Below are 23,625 nucleotides of genomic sequence, written 5' to 3'. Positions count from 1 at the left end.
TCGGTCAGCAACACCGCAAGCAAACCCGGGAATGAGCTCGTCTGCGCCGTGCTGTTGCTGTAGCCCGGGCACAAGAACGGTATGCAGTTGTTGCTTGCAGCTGAGCGCATGGAGAAACTGCATATCAAGGATCCGGCAGCCTACCAAGCTGTCATTTAATGAACCGTTGCTATTAACCCAGTGACAAACACCAGGGCCGCATGTTTCAGCTTAACTGGTTAACCATCTGCATGAGTGCTTGGGCAGTGATATATATATATATATATATATATATATATATATATATATATATATATATATATATATATATATATATATATATATATATATATATATAATCATATTAAGGGACTGAGTTCATGGAGCAAAGCTTTCCTTATTTTTGGGTACTGTGACTGGCAGGTAATTTTTATAAACCACACTAATGTAGAAACAGATATGTAAATATAGGCCTATATTGTTATGCTACTGCTCAAGACTTGTGATGTTCTCACTTTCTGAGCACTGTTGCTATGGTACTTTTCTGTTTGTTGCTTGTGAATATAACACATTTATTTCTAATAATCACGAATAACTTGCCTGCAAAGTCCTATTAGTCACAGGCTTCTTATTGCTTGGTTTTGTAACCATCCACTCATTTAGTCTAGCTCTAGGTGTCCTGTTGTATGACAGTGTTGCACAACTTTGGTGTTTGCTGTATTTTACATGTTACAAGAGATGTAACGTTTCTGCTATAGACTTATCATCCTCCTTGTTCCCCCATACCAAAGATTAGGAATTTTCAGTTCCAGCTCAGGCTGACTGCCTTTTTTTGTGAACAAAGTCTCTACTTTAGCAAATAAAGAATATTTTATCCAGATACATCAATATTTTTGTGTGCAAATTTCTTGCCCTAAAATTTAGATTTCTCCTGCGCTTTCTGTAGCTTTCCCACGCTACTGAAACATTTAGCAGCTGTGAGGCTTCCTACTTCTTTGTTTGGTGCTCAGTGTGCATCGGAGGAAACGAGCTTGCGTTGCTTCGCACTATGCATTTGACTACATTGTGACCTTGAGTGATTGACATAACACCTGGTGAGGTTCACGTTAGATTATTTGTGTGACAATCAGTCAATTGGCTTCGTAGGAATCCCACCGGCAGCAGGTAAAGGATTAGAGACATCAAAATTGCAGTTGTCCTCTTCTCTTACTTTTATGTTTATAGAATGTAACCATTTACGTTTGAATTTTGGTATTTTTAGCACTTATACCTTTGTCACATGGATGATGACAATAAATATCTTAATGCCGTTAGTATTCCTGGAGCCGTAGGCATATTTGCAGATATGCAAATATGCACATGCATATATATGCAATATGCACATACTGCTTATGCATATGTGTGATTTAATGCCATGAGGATAATGTATGCATTCTACATAAGTTAATTTGTGAACACAATGTTCAAAAAGAAACTATTTACTGGCTATAGGTGCAAACAGTATCACTAAAAGCATTGATAGGCAAACTTAAAGCATAGTTTACTTTCTCAAAAGTTTTCTGTCTAAAGGCATGCTTTGTAAACTGCCCTGGAATTTGCAGGTGACCTGCTGCAGCAATATGACAGCTTTATTTTTGAGGATGTCAAACTGGAAAGTATAATTAGTGTGATCTGCGATATGTAAAAAGTTACTTCCCTTATAAGTTGTAACACAACTGTAAAGAACAAGACTATAGATTTGGGACAGCATACTGAATTGTGGAATCTTGGATACTGCTACTGACATTGCTTTAGGGCCATTAAGCTTGCCAAAGCCACACAGGAATTAAATGTTATATTAAGTGCTTGATGCGTTAATAGGAAGTTTTTGATTTTGTGCACCCAAATTTTGGGGACGCACACCACCAGCTTTACAAAAGAGTGCAAGAAGGTATACAAATAAAAGCAAAAGGCATACGAAAGAATGCAAGTGGGGCATGGCACTTTGGGTACCCAAAGCTGTTTGGGCATGCAAAATGTCAGTCTCTCTAATGTTTCATGCCATTGGAGCTATGCCGCAGACATAGACAATGGCATTAAAACAATGCCACTTGAGGTATAGTACATTCTTACGACTCATTTCACTATCGAATGTATGCTTTTGCTCCCAGTGGTAGCAGTTATAACAGCACTTATAAAATGGGTTTATGAAGTGAACTGAAATAACTGTGCATAAAATTACCTTAACCTTTTTTTAGCAGCATTCTTTATAATTTATTGTGATGGCCTAACATGCTTACTGCATTCACTGCAGCTTTCATCATTGCAACATTTAATGCCAATAAAAATGCACATCCAGCGGCAACTTCACGTGCAATTGCATCAAGAAATTTAAGGCCCTGGACTCTGAACGAGATTAACCTTGCCCATTGGCATGGCTATTTGTATGGCAGCACATGGCGGGGCACATGGAGTTAAAGGGACACTAAAGGGAAACACTGAATGAATTTAGATTGACAAAGTATTCTTGAGAAACTCTGCTTTCATTGAATTTCCATTAGCGGGTTGATTATTAGATAATATAATGGCGGTCAAAGTTTCATTTTTGAATTTTGCAAGGAAACCGCGGTGCCAGTATGTCAGTGTCTCGTTACAGATTAAAAAGGATATTTTCGCATTTAGGCGGTTGTGGTTCAGTAAAAGTTCTTCAAACTTCCCAAGTTCAGTCTTTGGCTCTTTAGAATACAGTGTAGTCCATTTCTACTGATAAAAATTGAACTAGGCCCAAGCAAACACCTTCAAAATCCATGATGTCATGGCGAGCTGGTGTGAGAATTTTATGATGGTGGCTGTGCCACTCGTTTTTAATTTTCACGTCGTTTCTAGCTTGCCAAGCATTTTCATGTGGTAAGAGTGGCTTTTTGGAGATTGTGGCGTGGTAATTCACTAACACAGCTCAAATAATTTTTCTCTTTAGTGGCAGTTGATGTTCGCCTCGATGAAGGAGAGGGAAACTTGAAGATGTTGTGAATGTCACGAAGTCACATTACAGTAGGCAAGGCTGTGGTGCTGATTGCAAAGTAGTTAACTGTTTATTAAGATAGAATAGGCAAGTGATAGAATGGAAACAATTTACACAGACATCAAACTACGAGTCAAAAGTTATAATTTTGGTCTTCTTTCTCTTAGCCGAATCTTCACCAAATCTTCCTCCAACGGCCCTACCTGTACCTAAAAGCATCTCCAACATCCTCCTCGCTCTCTCGTTTGTCCAATCACACTGCGGTGTGCACAGTGTGCGCACAACTGGGCTCCAGGGTGACACTATCCGGAGTTCCAACACGTCGAGGCCGTTGCCACAAATCCTTTGCAGTGCAACGAGTCTCTTGTCTCACAACCTCACAAGACACAATTTTCCCCGAAGAAAACACTTCCACGCTCGGTTCGGGCATCTGGTATGTTTGCAGAATGTCTCGGCATGGTGCGGTTCAGCAGTGAGGGGTTGACATCAAAGCTATGGCACTGCTTCTGCAAACCGACTGGCGGAAGCCCCGACTCAGTCAGCTCGCTTACGCACTCTTCGTAAACTGCGGCACCCCCACCCCAGATGACTATAACTTTCCGCCGCCATATTGGTGTCGAGTCACAAGTCTCTTTTGACCACCCCACGTGACCCTTACATGCAGTTGCCCGCACAGCTGAACTTGACGGTGTCCCTTTATGACATTAGTTGTTTACTGCAATTTAATATCCATATGAAACAGGTCTATGGGATTTTGTCTTTAGGTGAATTGTGTGGCTGACGATAGCTTTCTGTCACATGTAACTTTACTTGCAAGCTCTTGAGGCCCGGCAACATAGGCAGTTGAGTATTGTAGGGTATCATGTTGAAGTATAGTGTATAAAGTAATTGACCAAACTTATGGCTTGTCATTTATTGTTTCACATTTGAAAAATTTGTGTTGTGTGTTATGTGCTGACCGCTCTTTCATTTTTTGGCATGCAGCTCTAAATGCAAAAGATCCAGTATTTGAAGAACGAGTAAACATCGGTTTCAAGTTCACATCACAGAGCATTAATAAACAAGAATGGAAAAAGCAGCAAAAAGTGCTTCAGGAAAACAAGAACAATTATGAGCTGGCTGAAAAATCACGTAGTGGGACTCGTAAGTACTGTTTGGTTATAGAGTAGCAGTTCAACTAAATTACATGTGCTTACATGTGGCTAACATTTTGTTTTCAAATTATTTCAGTGAAAATACAGTATGAGGAAGCCAGGAAAGATTGGAGGAGTGCCCATGCACCAAAGCATGTAAAAGAGCTTGCAGACCACTATGGTGTCTTCAGAGACCTTTACGAATTTGGATTTTTCCATCCTGTTGTACCCATGGATATCTTATATGAGCAGAATGCAGAGTATTTCAGTCCTGTGTATTATGGCAACATCATTCTTCCTTCCGAGGTAAGTAGTTCCAGTCTTGAAACTTCAATTATTTATTGTAACTTCATCACTGATGAACAGACAGAGAGAACTCCGTTGTGAACTGTATAAACATGTAAATAAACATGCCTTTCTGAACTCTTAAACATGTTGCACGACATTGTGTATCCAGTTGAATGAGCCACTGTAAAGAATGAACTTACAGCTTCAGATATTGTCATTGTTGTGCCTTTCCCCTGAGAGTACTCTTTCAGTTTGCACAACTTCGAGACCCTTCCCCTGAGAACAATTCAGTGTCATTCCACTCTATGAAGGTGGATGACCAGCAAAGCTGCATATGTACTAGGCCCCTCAATGGCGAACTGTCCATTGCTGTGTGTCAAACGCCATATGCACATAAATATGCACACGGCTTAGGCGCGACTAGTCACACCTCCACGATGTTGAGCCTCGGAAGATGATGAGGTACTGGGTGGTATACATACCCATGTATTATTGAGAAACATGGCACGACAACTTTTACTAATGAATCCCGGCGCGTAGAACAGACACGCACCTGACCGCACTCTGAGGGCACACACTGCTTCACCGCAGCCGAGGTGATTGTGCGTTGGTCGACGTCCCGTAGTCCAGTAATGGTTGTGAGGTCCCTCAAAAACCACAAGTGGTCAAACACAACACAGGCTACACAAAATTTGTTTGTTCCCTACAAATTCTCTCTGAAACTTGGGCGTTGCAGTGGTGAAACATTCCAAGTTCATAGGATCGGGGCCACATGGGCAGTTCACATTTCTTTCTGTCTCGCGGTCCTGGCGGGCGGCATCCTTACGGGATCGCCATCATGAGAGAGTGGAAGGAAAGGAAAGGAGATACGCAAGCACTTGGAACGCCGACAGAGAGAGGGTGGTGCGAACGTAGACATGGCTGACACAGGTCAAAGAGTAATATCTGTTCCTATCAGCTTAATATCTGATACGGGTTGTATTTGGACCTAAGATAATAAACTTACTTTTGCAAGTTGGTGGAGTGCTTAAAGCCTGCTTCACCTCTGCCATGGGGTGGCATGGTGTTGCATAATCTTTGAGATCGGCTCACGTATGGGGAGAAATTCTTGACACATGCAATTTTTTCCACTACCTAGTCATATACAGCTTTGCTGTAAAAACTTACCTGTAGGCATCATGCGGCAGTTGTTATGCAATAAGCAGTAAGTAAAATAGGCATTTCATGAGTGCTATCTTGAACCTGCTGCTTGACAGTGTTCAAAGGTGTGCTAACGAGAAATATTAAATTCAGCTGGATTGGTAAATTATACTTGTAGAACTAAGGTCAACCTTACTATTAGTGGGTCCTTGGTAAACCAGAAAATTTGAAAAATAATGACTTGTCTGGATCCCGGCACACGCCGGCATTGTCCACGTGCACCTCACCAATCTCCACGAGGTTACACACTTTGTAGCACGAGGACTAGTCAACCCTGCTGGAGACGGTGCAGGTGCACCCGCAGGATGTGACCGCCTTACTAGATACAACGACCTTGTGAAGTCAATTTTACCTCGCAAGAAGAACCTTCCCCACCCCTCAGCACAAGTTAAACAGAGCACAGGCAACCACCCTTTGCCTGTTACAGACCAATACATACCCTTCCCTCACACGCTATCACATCATATACCCCGACATCTACCCGAGCCAGACGTGCAAGATCTGTAAAACTCAATCAGCAACACTCCTCCACATGCTGTGGGAGTGCAAACATCAATACCCAGACCTTAATCCCGTGACCCTTTCGTCGAGATGGCATGCCGCCCTGCGCAGCTCCCATCTCGACCACCAACTCTGGGCAACCCAGCAGGTCTACGAAGCGGTGAAGAGGGAAGACCTTGACGTCCCATCGTAGGGGGCCTATGCCCAGATGACTGAACTGCTGGTTCTCATTAAAGTTCACTCTCTCTCTCTTGCTAGTGCCACCTTGAACTTCCCGCTCTTGCTCCAAGTGATCTCATGGATTTTGACTGTGCCTGCTTGGGACAAGCTAATTGTTTAGTAACAAACTATAATAGCGTTACATTTTAAGGGTATCAGAAATTGAATCCAACTAGTTACGAGAACTTTTGCCAAACAAGAAAACAACACTTAAATGGTAAATAATGCACTAAAATTTGTGATGTTACCTTGATGTACTGGTACTGCGGTTTGAGCGCGAAGTGGGAATAGGAAAACCTTAATCTTCATTTTATACACTTCTAAGCAATCCTTTTCTCAAAAATAAGTCACCAGCGACCACTGCATCAGTCTAAAGTGGTTTGGTGTTGTGCTTTGGCATCCCTTTAAAGGGTCTCGCAACACATTTTCTTCAAAACTGAGCAAACTGGAGTGAGTGTGATGCCTCTTAGTAAAAATATTCCCACATAAATTTGTGTTCAGGACCTAAAAGAAAGTACGTACCAATATTTCAGTATCAAATCTTTAAAAAATTAGAGATGCTTGTAGATCAACACTGTAAAAGGGCCACTTATTTCTTGTTGCAGGCTGTAAAGGCCCCTACTGTTTTGTTTGATTCGGAGCCTGACACCCTTTGGACTTTAGTCTTGACAAGCCTGGATTCTCATTTACTAGAGAATGACAAAGAATATCTGCATTGGTTTATGTAAGTATATAGTGGCAACTCCTTCTTCTGCTGGATGTTGCCACTGTGCTTATTTGCTAAAGCCAGGAATACAGTTGGCAAAGATTGTTTTGTGTAGCATTGTGCCCTGTGCAGCCCCACAAAAGGTATAAAAGTTTGCATTGCTTGTCATTGTAGCAGGGTTCCTGATTTCCTGCACTACACTCTGGCAACATGCATACCTGTGTAGTCTTCACAGTGGAGTAAACTAAAGGAGCACTAACCTGCCTGATAAGGTGGTAAAACTGTCTTCCAGATTTTAGCTTTGTGGAGCAACACAGATGATCTGGAAATTTATTACACTAGTAGTTGCCATCCAGTGCGCCCACTGTGCTTACTTAAATGCTGGCAGCATTGTGGGCTCCCAGGTGTGCCAATGGCCCTATTGTGCTGCTTCCCAGCTGCAATAAGTTTCTGTGACATGTTTCACTTAAGGCCACTGCAGTTCAATATGTTTGCATGATCCAGCTGTCCAACAAGCTCTGTTCTCTCTCGCGCAATGGTTATTTTTAATTTCTGTCCTGAATGAACGGTGGTGCACATATTAGTGCTGAACACATTAGTTTGTGTTGAGCTATTTGCCTACATTGACAATCATTTTTGATAGTTTCTGCACAATTTTTGGTGAGCAACACCTTGACTTGCATGTCCAATACAATTATACAATTGCAGTATACAATACAGTTGAAATAAAGAATAATTTTATACAGTTTTAAAATAAATTCAACTAAATATGCGATTTTATGGTAAGTCAGTACTTCAAATGAAGCACTCTTTGTCGTTGTGTAGAGAAGGGTCATTGTTTTGTGGATCTGCTTTCATAGTACTTTTCTGAGGTCTTCTGCTTACCTGCAGGGCTGAAGTTGGTTCTTGTGTATGTAGACCTGAGCAAGATCCAGCCAATCAGTTGCCGGCCAATTTCCCAGCCTCGCATGGGCCGAAAAAATTGAGCAGTCCAAAAAATTTGTTCAGCACACACAAAAAAAAAAGTTAGGTTTGAAAAAATTTCTAGTAATGCCCTGCCTCATACTACGCTTGGAGGCAATCAGACTTGCTTGGATTTGCGCAAGAGTGACGTAATGTCTGCATACAGTCATACAGTGAACTCCGTTGGCAATCTCTGCCAACGGAGTTCACCATGGAGATTGAAGAAACAAGCCACGTTTCTTCGCACCACTTGGCTCTCGTGAAGGCGCAGGAGGTGGTGTTGATCACACAAATGCGAAGCCGCACAAACACACACAAAGATGCGACGTCTCTAAGACACACCTCAGGAAATATAGCAAACGAAACTTTAGAGAGTCGGGGGGGGGGGGGGGGGAAGAAAAAAGTCTGATTCCACATTAAGTGATTATGACAATATTGCTGACCGGAAAAAGAAGTGTCATCCCCTGGAGCATTTTGTCAGCCAAGGGAGGCCATAGTCTTCAAGACCAGAGGATGGTGCACACTCTCTATTCGTCACTCTCTATTGACAGCTCCCATCCTTGGAAGCTTTAGAGTGGACCACCACTGGAAGCCAAGCCAGCGGAACATCGAACATGGTGGTCTTTAAGATTGGATAGTGTGGCTAGGAACGAGCAATTTAGTCCGCAAAATCGAACTTTGGCGCTTAAGTTAGTTTGAACAATCAGTCACAAAAATGCATTAGATCTAGGGGAACCCTGATAGTGCATTTATGAAGTGTGGAATATCCATCAAGTCCAAATTTTTTGTTCGAAAAATCCACCGACCTATGGGCTTGTTTGCCTGCATGTACAGGGTGCTGCATATTTTGCTCTGTATTGTCGAAAAAAAGGTTTTTTTAATTACAGAAAGAGAGAGAGGTTGTACACCACTCAAAGACAAACTCCTAGCACTCCTCGGACACGAATGCTTTAACAACAAGGGTGTAAGTTCTTGCATTGCTGAAACAACACTGTTTAATCTCTCACGAAGGTTTTTTATGGCTAAGGCAGGCTGCCACTTCGCATCAAATTATGCTGTCATCCATATGCTATCTTTAAAAATGATACCCATTAAAAAAAGCTAAAATTTCATTAACGAGTTGGTGCACTTATGTAATGTCTGTCGATGACCTAGCTGGTACGTGACTTGTACCCAGACTCGTTGCATCCCAGGTAACAGTGGAGATCACCGTTGTTATCCAGCCAGATCTTCTAGTGAGTGGTACGGCCACGGCTGTGCATGGAAGAGACCGGACACTATTTTGCAAGTCGCCTATCACTCAGTTGCACTTTTACCGTTGTGAGCATGCTATGTTATTCTAGATTTAAAAATACAGGAACAAAGCTCTGCGCTAGAACTTTGATAGTATGATATGATGCTAGGTTCACTCACCTTTGGTGACCTGCTGTCCGACTTGTTTGAACAGATGTTTAAAAGTAACTTGCAATCATGGTATTGTAGTCATGACTCGACGCTTATTGTTATTTGACCACACTTGGGCATTGACGAGGCAGACAGTCCGAAGCAGGGCTACTTCCTGTTTAGAGGCATCTGTGAAAATTACGGCATCCGTAGTTCACATTAAAATAAAGGCCAGTAGCTCGGAGAGATTTGAAAGTGTTGCGTCTCCTGACATCCGTCTATTGTTTAGTTAGGATGTGCTCTGCACAGCAAGCAGTACATGTTACGATGGACTAGGTGAGCCTCAGCTGGGCAACTGGCCACGGCCGTCTGGTGTTGAGCTAGCAAGCAGTCAGTAGATGCTCTCCCTATGTCCATAATTATCCGCCAACTTCGTTCTTGATGCCTTTTATGCACATGCCCCCCCTCCCCCTCCTCGTTTTCATCACCCCACTCGCCTTCATTAAATTCTTTTTCGTTAGTCACTGTCACTCTTCCACATTCACCTGGTTGTTGAACGGCGCGACGGCCACTACCATTTCATATTTCTGTTTTTGTCAAAGTCTTCGAAGGACTTCGAAGATGCGAGCTGCTGCCGTGATGATGCAATTATAAGCTTGTGTTGCCGCCCGCCAGCAGCTACAGAAAGCAGCCAGTTAGGGAAGTTTGGCGCATGTTGTCCGCTCCTGAAACATACGACTGCCCTCCCTGAAACGCTGTCTGCAGCTGCCGGCAGCAGCTCGCACCCCCATAAGTGCAGGCAAATTTGCATTTTTTTCCTTAAAAACCAGGCAATCAACTGTGGCAAGTGTTTGTTACACTGAACAATGTGGACTCCAACATGCTATCCTTCTGCATAATTTCAGCAAGAACAGTGCAATGGTGAGCACCAAACCTTTCTTCAAACATACGCAGCTAAATATGCAGCACTCTGTATTCAGCCTGCTTCGTCTACGACACTGCACCACCCCTACCCCAAACTATTGTCCGGCCATGTAAAATGTGTGTGTAGGATATGCACGGCATATACTAGAAGGTTGATGATTGTTAGAAGTGTGTAATTTATTGTTAGGTTTTAAATATTTGCATCGCTGCAGATCGCAGGAGCACTACTTTTCAAGTTTTCAGCCACCTATGAACATTCTACGTAGAATTGGCGAGTGATGTCACTCGGCCAAGCGATCTGATAGGCTTCCTATGTGACATATCGGCAATACATGAAGCATGCCCCACCATTAAGCTTATTTTTAACCGCATAGTTATTTGTGTCCCTTTAAATATATGTACGCAAATGCAATAAATGTAGAGGTGTCTTCAAAACAATCACACATCTTCCCCTGAGAATGTGGATTTTCTGCTATGGCTATTGTTTGTACATGTTGCATACACATGCAAGGAAAAGAGTGGAATAAAGAGTTTCTTCCTAAACTCTGGGGTTTGTGGAAGCTTTGAGAGGCTACACAGAGGAAGGAGAGGGATGAGAAAAAATGCACCATATCATCATCATCAGCTCATTTTATGTCCACTGCAAGATGAAGGCATCTCCCTGTGATCTCCAATTACCCCTGTCCTGTGTTAACCGATTCCAGGTAGCGCTAGTGAATTTTCTAATATCATCGCCCCATCTAGTGTTCTGCAGTCCCCAACTGCGGCTAAAATGAATTCTCTGCACACAGGTATTCCACATACAGTCGAATCTCAATAATTTGAACTCGAAGGGGCCCGAAAATTTGTTTGAATTGAAAGAAGGACCTGTTTTTGAAGTATTTGTGCGCCATAGCACGAACGGTGCGATTCGTGAAATATTGTGGCGCCCAAGCACACAGCGAGCGAGGACCACAAAACTGCCCACACCGACCAACGCTTGCTTCCCAATAATGGCAGAAAACAAAACTTCAAGGCGCGGGCTAAGCTGGCACCGCCAGCTCTGGCGTGGAGGCTGTCGAAAATGAAGGAGTTGAAAGGGAAGGCGAGGGGACCGTAATTGCGAGGAAGGAAATGGATTTGTTTTCCCACCAACTTGTTGGATGGCGCTAATTACCTCTGCCACCGAAGCAGCGGAGTTGCTTCCCCTGCTTCCCTCTACATGTTCGTGTGTTCTTTCCTTCGTTTGTTGATAGATCGGCGCTATGTTTACCTTCTTCGTCCTGCTTGCTTAACACTTAACAAACTTGCTTAACTTAACTTGCTTAACAAAGTCGTTGCTGCTGATCACGATCCCAAACAGAAGGGTGTGCTCCCTTCTCTTGCGGCGTCGCTGCATTCGAAAGACATGGAGAATGAGGTACTGGGTGTCGCCTTCGCATCCTTGTATTCAAGGTATGGTTTGTCTTACAAAATCGGATATGGCCCATTGTCTCCAACAACCTTTCCATCAGGACGTCTCGGTTGAGACATGTCATTGTATAAAAACATGCCCTAACGAGACCAACCAACCCAACCAAAACAAGCACGAGCGAGAGCTGACTCGAGCAGACGATAGTGCTAAACAAGCAGTCCGGCTGAACCAGACGCAAGCATGAATAGAGCAGTCGGGTCGGTCCGCGTGATACCAGTTTCTCGCATGTACGTCACTGTAGGGGCAACACTTATTCGTCTCCTCCACTCGCGGCGAGCCACGAAAAATCTGCCCAGGATCGGTCCCTCCTGCGGCGCATGTTTTGCCACTAGTGTGGCTGGGGCATTATGGCACAACGCAGAAACGGCGACCTTGCCATTTAAGAGAGGGTAAAATTTCTGCCACTTTTTTTCACGTACGGCGTTGAGGGGTTTCTTCTAAGCTTTTCCTCTATGGAAGTGTCAGAGCAATGCTGGTCAGAGGGGCCGCCACGTGATTTAGCGCACTGCTGAGAGCGTTGTCGGAGCTTGGTATGTTCAAATTAACCGTCGCAAATGCTTGTGCATTCGAATTACAGGGCGTTCTCACCCATTGGAATACACAACTTTGATAGGACCGCAGTGTCAGTTCGAATAAACCGGAAGTTCTAATTAAGTGTGTTCATACTAACGAGATTCAACAGTACTATGTTATACTCTGTAGGTCTAGATGACATGCAGATTTGTTTTAAATCATGCAATCTTGCTATTTGCAAATGATGTGTCCAGCCTGGCCTAAGTAAGGTGGCCAAATGGGCTCATGAAAACAATTTTAGTTTGAACCTACAGGAATGTGTACTTCTCACAAACAAAGAGAGGAATTATTTCATATGCTACTATTTAGCTTTCTGGAACTAGACTACCTGTAAGTAAAGAACACTGATTTCTTTGCATCATTTCAGACTCAAAACTTACTTTCATTCCCCATATTATATACTTGAAGGTTAAGTGCGTGAGGACAATGAACCTATTGAAGCTTCCCTCAGATACATGGGATAGTGACAGGAAATGCCTCGTGAATGTGCACAATTAAGAGCCTTATAGGATCACGATTTCACTACCATGCTGTAGTTTATAACTCTGCTACACACAGTGTGTGGAAGATGCTAGACTGATTCACCATCTACGTATCCGACTAGTGACCGGTGCATTCAGAATGAGCTCGATACACAGCCTCTTTATAGAGTCAAGTGAGTGGTCACTGCATTTTCAAAGGGCATAATAAAAGTTAAACATACTTCCTGAAAGTCAGTTCTAACTGTGGACACTCGCACTGTTCTATCATAAACAATACATCTGCCACACTATTTCGCAACTGACCCTCAGTGAGAGATTCCTTCTCACTTCGTGTGAGGAGGCCGAGTGAAGAAATGGGTGTTGCACTTCTGAAACATTGCATAATGCTTCAAGTGCAGATGCTACCACCGTGGCAATGGCAGCTGGTTGAATGTGACACATCTTGCACACATTTGAGTGCACTTTCTAGAAGTGCAGGTGAAGTCTCGTGACCAGAGTATTACACTGACACGTTTAGGTCACATGCCAATGTGTCTTATGCAGCACTAGGGCCATCTTTCTCTGGAACAGATGTTCAGCACACTGAAATAAGTATATTTACAGCTGAGGCTTGTGCAGTACTGTCGTTAGTGAAACATATCAAGAAAACAAAGTTAGAAAAGCCATATTTACTGATTCTATAAGTGTGGTTGAATATCTAATGTTGCTCTGTAAATGTAAGAATTCTGTATTAAATGATCTTTGTGCGCTCCTCTGTACGACATACATTTCTAACGAGCATGTAACAATATGCTGGGTGCCAGGACACGGAAGCATTGATGGCAATGTGCTAGCAGACGAAACCGCCTCATCCACGTTTCCATTTCTTCCATAGCTATACCCACTATAGACTTAAAGCCCCTCATTTGTAAGAAACTAAGAGGCTATTGGCAATACTTGTGGGATGCCTAAACTTCTAATAAACTCCATCTAATCGAGCCACAGATAGGAATTTCGTCACCCACAATAATATCATGATAAACCAGTGTCTCCTTCTGTTGCCTGGGTATAGAGTTCACACATGGCACACACAATTACTTACTCACTGGCGGCAAACTTCCTCCATATGAAAGGCTGACCATTGACCACGCCTTTGTGAAGCGTAGGAAAGCAGAAACAATGGAAAAAGCACCTTCTGCAAGCCTATCGACAGCATATCACCTTACGTATGGCATTATTTCTATGCCCAAAAGTGTTCTTTGATATGAAGACAGTTCTAAATTTCTTAAATGATGTCTTGCTACATGTTATCAGCCCAGGAGTATGGTAGCGCGTTCTCTCGCCAGAGGGTGCTGCTGCAATACTAGTTACGTAAAGCACATGTCTCTGGGCTCTTGTGAGGCGGTAGCGCTACTGATACTTGCTCATCATAGTACACATATCAAGGCTCTGCAAACATACATATTATAGCCGTAGCACACCTCACTCTCATGTTATTTTAATACCTATTTATTTTATGCACGTTACAGTGACTGATTTTTAGGCCCTTTTACAGCCATATTACATCTACCTATTGCACTTCATCTTTCCATCTTATTGACGACTCGTTGACAACACATCACCACTTGCATAGCACTCGGCCATATCTGGCCCTTGTGCCACTAAACAACACACATCATCATCATGACAGTGCAGTCGGAAATCATTCTCCGTGCTTCTGATCTACATGTACTACAGTTTTACTGGTTACTTCTTGGTTCCTGTTGTTAAGGGATGATCACACTCAGCCACATGAAGCATGTCATTCTGCCACTGCTCACCTTGAAGTCATTGGTTAGGTTCCCTGATTTTTCTGCAAGTCTGCAGGCCTTGTTCAGTATAATTTCATCCGATGCAGCTCAGTGCATTTTACTGGTAGCCTTCAGCTCTTTGTGCTTCCATCTCTAATAGCGGATGTGTACTTCGTACATGTCGAAGTGCCTTCCTGGTGCACTGGTGCCATTCTCCAAAGCATACTGAACACTTTGCGCTTGAAGGTGGTGGTGTAGCTTGCATACTGCCAACACGCGCCGGTGTTGTCTGGTCACTTCAAGCACTTGTCAACATGATGAATGGCTTGATTGAATTGAACTGACAAAGAAAAAATGAAGGAATGCCAGCTTTCTGTAGATGGCACTACTGAACATGCAGCATCTGCGGTTGGCCATTATTGTCATTTAACAAGCCTGCACATAGTAAACAGAGTACTCTTCATACCACCAATTCTAACTTTATTCTCTTCTGCTCCATTGTGGATTCTGTCTTGTCTTCAACTGCCTGAGCACGCTTCACGTCAGTCAAAATTGAAATCAGGCCACCACTCACAGTGCCAAGTTGATAGCATGGTCATTATGCGAGTAAAAAAATATCCATTTATGTGACTAATTAATCCTTTCAGTGCTCTTTCTTTTGTTTTTTTTTTTTTTGTCGGAGGTGTTGCACCCCTAGCGTTTATTTTTTTTTTCATAGATATAACAAAAATGAACGCTAGTTTATTTTTAGTTGTGACGAAATGAAAAAAAATGACATCGATAATGGCAGTTGCTCTTTCGGTGTTGTCCCCACATTCCTATCTGACAAAAAGAATGTCAAAAGGATCATGGTGGGACAGAAATGCAGAAGCGTACTGGTACATCAGTTACGCTGAAAAGGTTAAGGGTGTGCATTCATTACATGAGTAAATGCAGTAGACTTTTGTTAATTTGACTCCGATTAATTAGATTTCTTAGTTAATTCAATCCCGACCAAAAGACCTGGCCAGTACTTATGCATTACGATGGACCCAAGCTTTCATTATTTCGATCCTAAAATTAGCTTTAACTGGATAATTCAGACTTGACCAGGCATGAAGTACTTGCCTGACCCCTATGGTGACCCCAGTTACAACACCTTTCGTGACAGCATCTGTCTCAGTGGAGCTTAGCGGACAGTGAATGCGTTGAACCCATGTGAAATCTCCCATCGAAAACTGCTATTTTCAGCCTTCCTTAGGAAGATTTTTAAGCATTAACCCTAGCTCACACTGTCTGATTAAGGTACTGTTTGATCCGCACCGATGGCACCGGCTGTTGGAATCTCAGCGCTGCCACCGGCTGTTGGAACCTCAGTGCTGACACCCGTTGTTGCAACCGGACCGTTGGCGCCCGTTGTTGCAAATGGGTCGCAAGCCCCAAGGGTAGCGTTGGCCTGGCGGCCTGGGGCACACTGGAAGCATCCGAAGGTCCCAGCAAAGCATGAGTCGACTGCTAACAGAACAACTTGTTTATTCTAGCATCGCAAAGAGCGGGCGGTCAGGTCGACCGAAGTAGAGAGACGGGAGAGCACGTTACTCAACAGAAGAAATCGGAGCCTCTCTTCTGGCGTCCGGGGGCATCTGCTCTTATACCCTTGGCGTCGCGGGCAAGAAGGAAGGTCACGGGACGACACCACGTGACAGCGGCGACGGACGGACTGAGAGACACGTTGGGACAAGGAGGTGACGCATCAGCCGGGCCGGCGCCGGTCAGACCTCCTCGCTTCACACTGGGGGGAGCTCCTCTCCCCGGCTGCCGCGCTTTGACAAGCGTGGGCACACACACACACATGCACACACGAAGACACGTGGCACTGAACATGCCGGGACGCGCTCGGCGGGGATGCGTCGCGGCCGCTCCGAACGGGCCAAAATGTCCGCCGCTTTGAACGAAGCCCCGACGTCCGTTGCATCCGCGCCGGCCATATCGCGCGTCGTAGGCGAAACGTAACAGTACTTATGTGATTGTAGCACTCAACTTTCTTTTCTTTCAAAAAAATTGGGCGGGAAATTGTCATTACGGTGCAATCGAATCCAAAACCACCTTTGTGGCATTTGTATGCTTTACCGCGTAACACAAATGTACTGCGGCGAAGCCGACCTAAGAAAACTGGTTGTCATTGTGCAACGCATAATAGACACTTGCCATAGGTGGAAAGTTTTCATTTTTCCGGGAGGGGGGCTGGGGCTTAACCAGCTTTCCGAGCCCCATGCATGTGTGTGTATGTACACACACACGCACACTCATGGTACATACATGTATATATATGTAATCTACATATACATGGGGTTCGGAAAGCTAGTCGGGTTCCAGCCTCCCCCCAACTCCCGGAACAATAAAAACTTTCCTCTTATAGCAAGTGTGTGTGTGTGTGTATACACACATACTTGGCTATCACTAATACTGCAGCCTCTCCTACTTTTTTTTTTTTCTGTGAGTCCGAGTGTAAGCGCTGCTGCACATGACTGCTGTTGATTCCGATTTCGAGTGAATCCGGCTTGGCCTTATTTTGGTTACTGAGTGAATTATACAGGGTGCTCCAACTATCATGCACCAAGATTTTAAAAAAGAGCAGTATCGTTACTCCAGCCGCCAGTAATCTTTTGTTACTGAGATTTGTTTTGGTAATTGCAATAATTATCTAACTCAAAGTACTGTCCTAATTATCAGTGTCAATGGGACATTTATCAGCACCCTCTAATAACATCTAACTGCGGTGTTTTCAGTTATGTACTAATTGCGTACAATTTTTTCTTACTGGCAAAGAAACCCCACAAAATATGAGAAATATGGCTAAGACTCAAAGATGGAGTCCTCCGCCGCTGTCTCTAGAAGCTGCTGTTTTGTCTCAGGTTTTCATAATTTCTGATGATCGTTGCATTTGGTCTACCGCCACACATCCATGACTGATATATATTTGCGGACTTGCTCTTGTTGCCATTTATAGCTCCCAAGGCAAGGATCATGTTTTCCTTCTGCTCATTAGAGAAAGACATGGCGACTTGGATGAAACAAAACATACCTTCAAACATTTGCACTATGTTGTCAGTTCGCTTTTGTGGTGATAAGCTTTATGGCAAAAAAGAAAAAAGAAATCCGTGCACTTTATTTACACTAAGACAACAGCTATTGCAGCTTGTTTCCAACTAACACCTAACGCAACGTGTCACTTTGGCAGGGGCATGGCAGATAAGGCACTGGCTTAATCACAATGTTTTTCTTTTATTTTGTTTTGGCTAACTCGGAGGGAGCCTGTTCGAGGGCGCTGCTTTATGATGGTGGGAGTGCAGTCACATGGTATTCTTCATATTTGACGGGGTTTATTTATCAATTGTAAAAAATTAGTATGCGATTAGTATGTCGCTGAAAATACTGCAATTAGATGTCCCTTAACTATGCCTACAAATGCCTCATTGACACTCCATACAATTTAGCGTAGTACTTACAATGACCTAATTAAATATCAGTAACGAAAAAAATTACTGGCAGCTATTTCACTGTACTGGAAACATTATGCATTATATTGCTACGGAACAGTATTTGCGATCACGAAGAGGTGAGCAGTGTGAAGACTATGACGAAGATTAGAGGCTAGCGCGGGCTGTTGCCTCTTGGCCAAGTGCAGCGTATTTCCCTGTAAATATACTTGTATATAGCTTTTCGTCTGCGTCTTCGTACGTAACATATCTGGTGGAGGTGGACGTTCCGTGTACCTCGTCACGGAACTTCGCAGTGGACGGTACGTCGAGCCTCCCTTCATGGCTCCCGGTGACAACTCGACTCCGCTGGCACCGACACCTGCTGTCACTTCGATGACCTACATCACTCTCCCCACTCCCCGTGATCCTGGCGTATTCTCAAGCAAAGATGGGGAAGACGTCGAGGACTGGATCAGCCTGTACGAACACGTCAGCTGCAATAACCGGCGAGGCCCTACTATCATGCAGTTATAAAAAAGTGCCGCCGCCTGGAACTCGCTAAAAGCCGACGTATTGACCAGCAGTTTGCCCGTCTGCCCAACACCCTAGCGGCATCTTCCTGTGCCGACGCTTCTCGTCCCAACAACACTGGCGATGCGCTCTCCCCAGCCCCGTCGCTCCTATTCGCCGACTGCCTTCGGACGCTGCTCCCAGCCGGAAAACTAGACGATGCAGCGCCTCTTGGTGACGCTGCATTGCTCCCTACGCTGCCAAATCCTCTACTGACATTGCCCACTCATCTGCACCTTCTTGACGTGCAAGTCGACTGTGTTTCTGTGTCTGCTCTTATAGACACTGGGGTGCATTTGTCGGTAATGAGCGCTGACCTTCGTAACCGACTGAAGAAAATAATCACACCCGCCATGACGCCTGTTGTCCGTGTCGCCGATGGCAGAACAGCCCCCGTAATTGGTATGTGTGCCGCCCGCGTCTCCTTCGCCGATCACTCCACTATTGTGCTATTCACAGTCATCGCCCACTGTCCCCACGACATCATCCTTGGCTTAGACTTCCTTTCCGCACATTCTGCTCTCATCGATTGTTCTGCCAGTACTCTCCGCCTTGACCTGCCTTTTCTGGATCCCGCTGAACCACACCCCAGTCGCCTTAGTTCCGTCGACCTTGTTTGCTTGCCACCTTCGGCACTGACTTACGTTGACTTAGTGCCATCCCCACCCATCCCCGACGGTCACTACATTGCTGCTCCTATGCGAGACGTCCTCCTTACGAACGGGATCACAGTACCTCATACAGTTTTATCTATTACAGCGAATTGCGTCTGCCTGCCAGTGGTCATACTTGGCTTGACGACACAAGTACTGCCACGCGGGATGTCTCTGGCCCAGCTTTGCTCATTTGAGGATCACTCAGTAGCATCTATTGCAGTAGACTACAATTCAGCCGATCCTCCTCTACCATCGCAGTCGGCAACTTGTACCATCGCTGACTTACAGAAAATTATTGCGCCCGACATGCCGTGCGAACATGCTCGTGAGCTCTACCGCGTTCTGTTTTCCTACCACAATATTTTTTACTTTAACGATCGTCCTTTGGCCCAAACTACAGCTGTTAAACATCGCATTAATACCGGCGATGCCCCCCCTATTCATCGCTGCCCGTATCGAGTGTCACCGGCTGAGCGTCAAGTTATGCACGCTGAAGTTCGCAAATACTGTTCCGTAGCAATATTTTCTTCGAGCAGTGCTTGCAAGTGATGATGTTTCCATCCCTAATAAATGTTATAAATTATTAGAAATGTTTTTTTTTTCATGAGTTGTTAGCATTGTTTACTGGAAGGAGAAGCAATACTGAGACACATATCGTTCATGTGCATTTCACACGGCATTGATAAAAGACTCTGCCAAAGGAGTCAGTGAAGTCTGTAGGTTTTTTTTAGGGTCACAAAAGGCATGCAAAGCAATTGGAGCGAGGTGAACATACAGAAACATATTCATTCTCTAGGCATAGGCTATCCATACCTTTAGAAATAATTGTTAATTGGCTACCTTCTTTCAAAAATATGAATTTTGTCCTGTGTATATATTTAAGTATTGTGTATGTGCATTGTGTTTACAGTGTAAATTTAAAATAATGAAGTGAGAAAACAGGGATGACGCAGCTGCCGCTGGTGCTTCTTATGCGCTTATGCTCCTATTGTCACTGTCAGGATTTGCAGAAATAAAGCGAAAGTATGAATTAAAAGCCATGCACATCCGCGGCAACAATGATATAGTAAGCTACTAGCCACAATAAAAGTTTAAGTGAAAAGGTAGATGCAAGTGAAAAGAAACGTGAAATGATGGTGAAAAAGCTCTGGTAATGACACATGTTAGTTTTCTAATTTGGACACAAAGTGGGTGCATACTTCATTCGTGAGAGTGTTAGAATTGGGCATGTAATGTCCAATGAATCAGCAGTGTGTTTTGATGTCTTCTCTGCATCTTCTTTAATTTGACCAGCCGGATAATTCAATCAATTTCGTCGGTCCCGTCAGCGTCGAATTAATGGAAGTCGACTACAGCAGTGTTGAATAAGTGATTTTATCATTGGTTGAACAGTTTGATTGCTGTTTTCGCCATGCCTGTTTTACATTTCCACTGCTTATTTCCTATATATGTATGCTGGTAGTGGGAATTAAAAAAATACATTTGACTGACATTTTATTTGTGCCAAATTGGCCATTTCGGCCATCCAGCACTGTTCCAGTTTCTCGTGTGTTCCATCAGAAAAATAACTGCCCACTGTTGCTGTATTGTGTAGCCTCAAGAAACTTGCCGCCTTGTCATTAAACTTGTCATTAAAAAAAAAGTCACAGTTTTGCCCGAAAGGTGAAACACTGATTACAATAGAAAATTAGTATATAGCTATACGAAGTAAGGATAGTAGTTTTATCAGCCATGTAAACTTGTAAACATTAGCTTACTAACTAAATTAACAATGATATAATGTGTAAGCACAACTGAACGAGGACATAGGAAGAAACAGATACACAGAGACAGTGCTCTCCTTGTGTGTCTGTTTCTTTCTACATCCTCGTTCAGTTGCGCTTACACATTCTATCATGGATTCAAACGAACTAGCCAGCCAAGGTGTTTTAATTAAATTAACAAACACGGTGTCACATGTGGACAGGCAAGCATGAACACATCTCGCTCTATGAGTGCGAAAAATATCAAAATGCTGGAGTGAGGAATTAGGGCAGCAGCAGTGATTGAATTGGCATTCTTGCATCTTTTGCTTCAACGCAAATGAAACGTCGAAAGCACACCACATACGAAGCTACTGGTACTAATTGTACTTTGCAAACATCGCAGATCGCTTTGAAGATGAGGCCCGCGTGGGTGCGCACTTTGGCCACGTCGCAAATCGCTTTCAATATACAGTTCCCGCATGGCCGCGCCGTAAGCAGCAGGCACCGGACAAGAACCCCGGCCTCCCTCGTCTCACCCCTGTGCCTCACGCGTGTGGCAGGAGAGGGCCCACCTTCTTTGCTTGCACATGCACGATTGAGTCGTGTTCGCCGCTCACCCTCGCATGCTTTCACTTGCACATACAGCATACGGCGCGTGGCTACCATTTTATTGCCTTTGGACTTTACATGGAACCTCACGGCGACGCTGATGGCAGAAATGCACCTGAAGTGTCCATATAATTGCTATTGCAATAATATTTATGTATTAGGCTTCTTGTGGTTGTTACTCATATGTTTTTAAGTACTTAACTACCCCCCTCCACTCAGATGGGGAACTCCAAGGTTGATGCTGGTTGATGTTTAATGGTGAAAGGGTAATAAATAGTGGTGTGCAAATAGTGATATTACTGAATTGAATAGAAATATTTGATTAAGAAAACAACCTTTAAATATCAAATTGAATACTCAATGTTTCTTATTTCTAAAGAAAGAGAAACATAGTCTGTGATGTCCATCTGGCGAAAAAAAAAAATGTATTTGCATTGTTTGATATATGCATGTAATGTCGTTCACAACTAGAGATCCAGCCAACTGAGGAGTTCTAAATGAGAACTTTTTCAGTTATGCAGTGCAACATGACGACAGCAATGAATTGCCTATATCAAGACAAATTTATGGACTAACTTAAAGACATGGAAGTCATTGTACACAAGTGGGCTGCTCCGTGCATCCTCTAAGGGAGCTGGTGGCTCTCTGCAGTGACCATGGCTGTCCTGCAGCAGAATAATTCAGAACAGTCCCATGTGCATCAGTTTTTCTTCCACAAGTCTCCAATGAGTGTTGTTATTCCTTATATTCAAACAGAAATGAATATTTGACAACTTCAAGTAGTAAATTCTGGAAACTAATGCGAATGGAATAGCAAAGACTATTTGATTCATATCTGAAATAATCAATATTCGCACACCCCTAGTAATCAAAAAGGCTACTTGTTTGAGACGCTTGTAGAATCATGTTTGCCTTCACTGAGCTTCTATGATCATGCCCTCAATATCCTTTTTTTCCCTAATCAAGACCTGCATGAACCGTTTTGGTGAGTCAATAGTTACAGAATCTGTGTGCTGTCAAATTCCTTTAATGGCCAAGCCTAAATGGGACAAGTTTCACCTGTGGCATAGTGTTGCTTCTTCCTAGTTAACAATTGTTCATTGACTGACAGAAGCAAGTTTTCTCTTCTATGTCCTGTAACCTCTAACCTTTCTTTTTACTGAGCAGGATGCTTCATTTGTGGAGTGACTGGAATGTAAAATCAAGGTGCAATGCATTCATGTTGCATTATGTGGCCTTGTCCATCCAAAGCTGCAGAGAATGGCAGCTGCTAGAGCACAAGTAAAGCAGTGCTCTAATAAAAATGCCGCTGCTTTGCCTGTGGTCATGCAGTGTATCGATTACACAAGTTTGGCAACCAATGTGTACATCATTTGTGGCTTTTTGCAATACATGTGCTTTATTATTATTATTAATTTTTATTCTCCAGTGGCAACATCAATGGAAACCACATTACAGCTGGTGAAGTGGTATGCGACTACCTGCAGCCTTTTCTTCCTCGTGGTGCTGGTTATCATCGGTTTGTATTCGTCCTGTACAAACAAGAAAGGTTGATTGACTACTCTAAATGGAAATTACCCACAAATAGGTGAGGGGCTGCCTTATTTAGTTGTGACTAAATGATCTTTGTTTTTTCTACCTTTGAGCTATTTGCAGTTATGCAAGCATAATCTCCCGATGTGTTTCCCTGTAGTAAACCCTTAAGCCTTTCTGCAGTGGTCTTGATATAGTACCTGCCTTTGATGATGAATCAAAGTATAATGGTCCTTTCCACTGTCTGATTTGAAGCAATCGCCGGAGTGCTTGAGCAAGCATTCTGATGGTGAATGTCTGGTTCTACCAGTAGAAAACCAACTGCTTCTTCAGAGGTTGCCACCCAGCTGACTCCAAAAACTATCCTTTCATTTGTACTTAGTATGTGTGTTTGTGATAGTTAAGCCAGTTGTCATAATTTCGGTGTTGCTCCTTCTGCGGTCTATCTGCTTTTCTTTACCATAAAAAAATTGCCCT

The 23,625-nt window shown here is 43.5% G+C and overlaps 1 protein-coding gene and 1 pseudogene across 1 annotated transcript in view; both read left to right on the top strand.

The window, feature by feature from the left end:
- The window catches only part of mRpL38 (mitochondrial ribosomal protein L38), a 54,559-nt gene that overhangs the window by 4,578 nt on the left and 26,356 nt on the right, over nt 1-23,625 (top strand). Inside the window, exons 2-5 of the mRNA XM_070530865.1 lie at nt 3,965-4,123; nt 4,211-4,419; nt 6,927-7,045; nt 23,045-23,203. Of these exons, the coding sequence (XP_070386966.1) occupies nt 3,965-4,123; nt 4,211-4,419; nt 6,927-7,045; nt 23,045-23,203 (646 nt within the window). The remainder of the gene's footprint in view (nt 1-3,964; nt 4,124-4,210; nt 4,420-6,926; nt 7,046-23,044; nt 23,204-23,625) is intronic.
- LOC139055039 (U2 spliceosomal RNA) lies at nt 5,319-5,498 on the top strand (annotated as a pseudogene).

This window comes from Dermacentor albipictus, chromosome 1 (genome assembly GCF_038994185.2).
Source record: "Dermacentor albipictus isolate Rhodes 1998 colony chromosome 1, USDA_Dalb.pri_finalv2, whole genome shotgun sequence".
NCBI lineage: Eukaryota > Metazoa > Arthropoda > Arachnida > Ixodida > Ixodidae > Dermacentor > Dermacentor albipictus.
The sequence above is the reverse complement of the archived record's forward strand: the minus strand, read 5'-3'. Positions and strand labels throughout refer to the sequence as shown.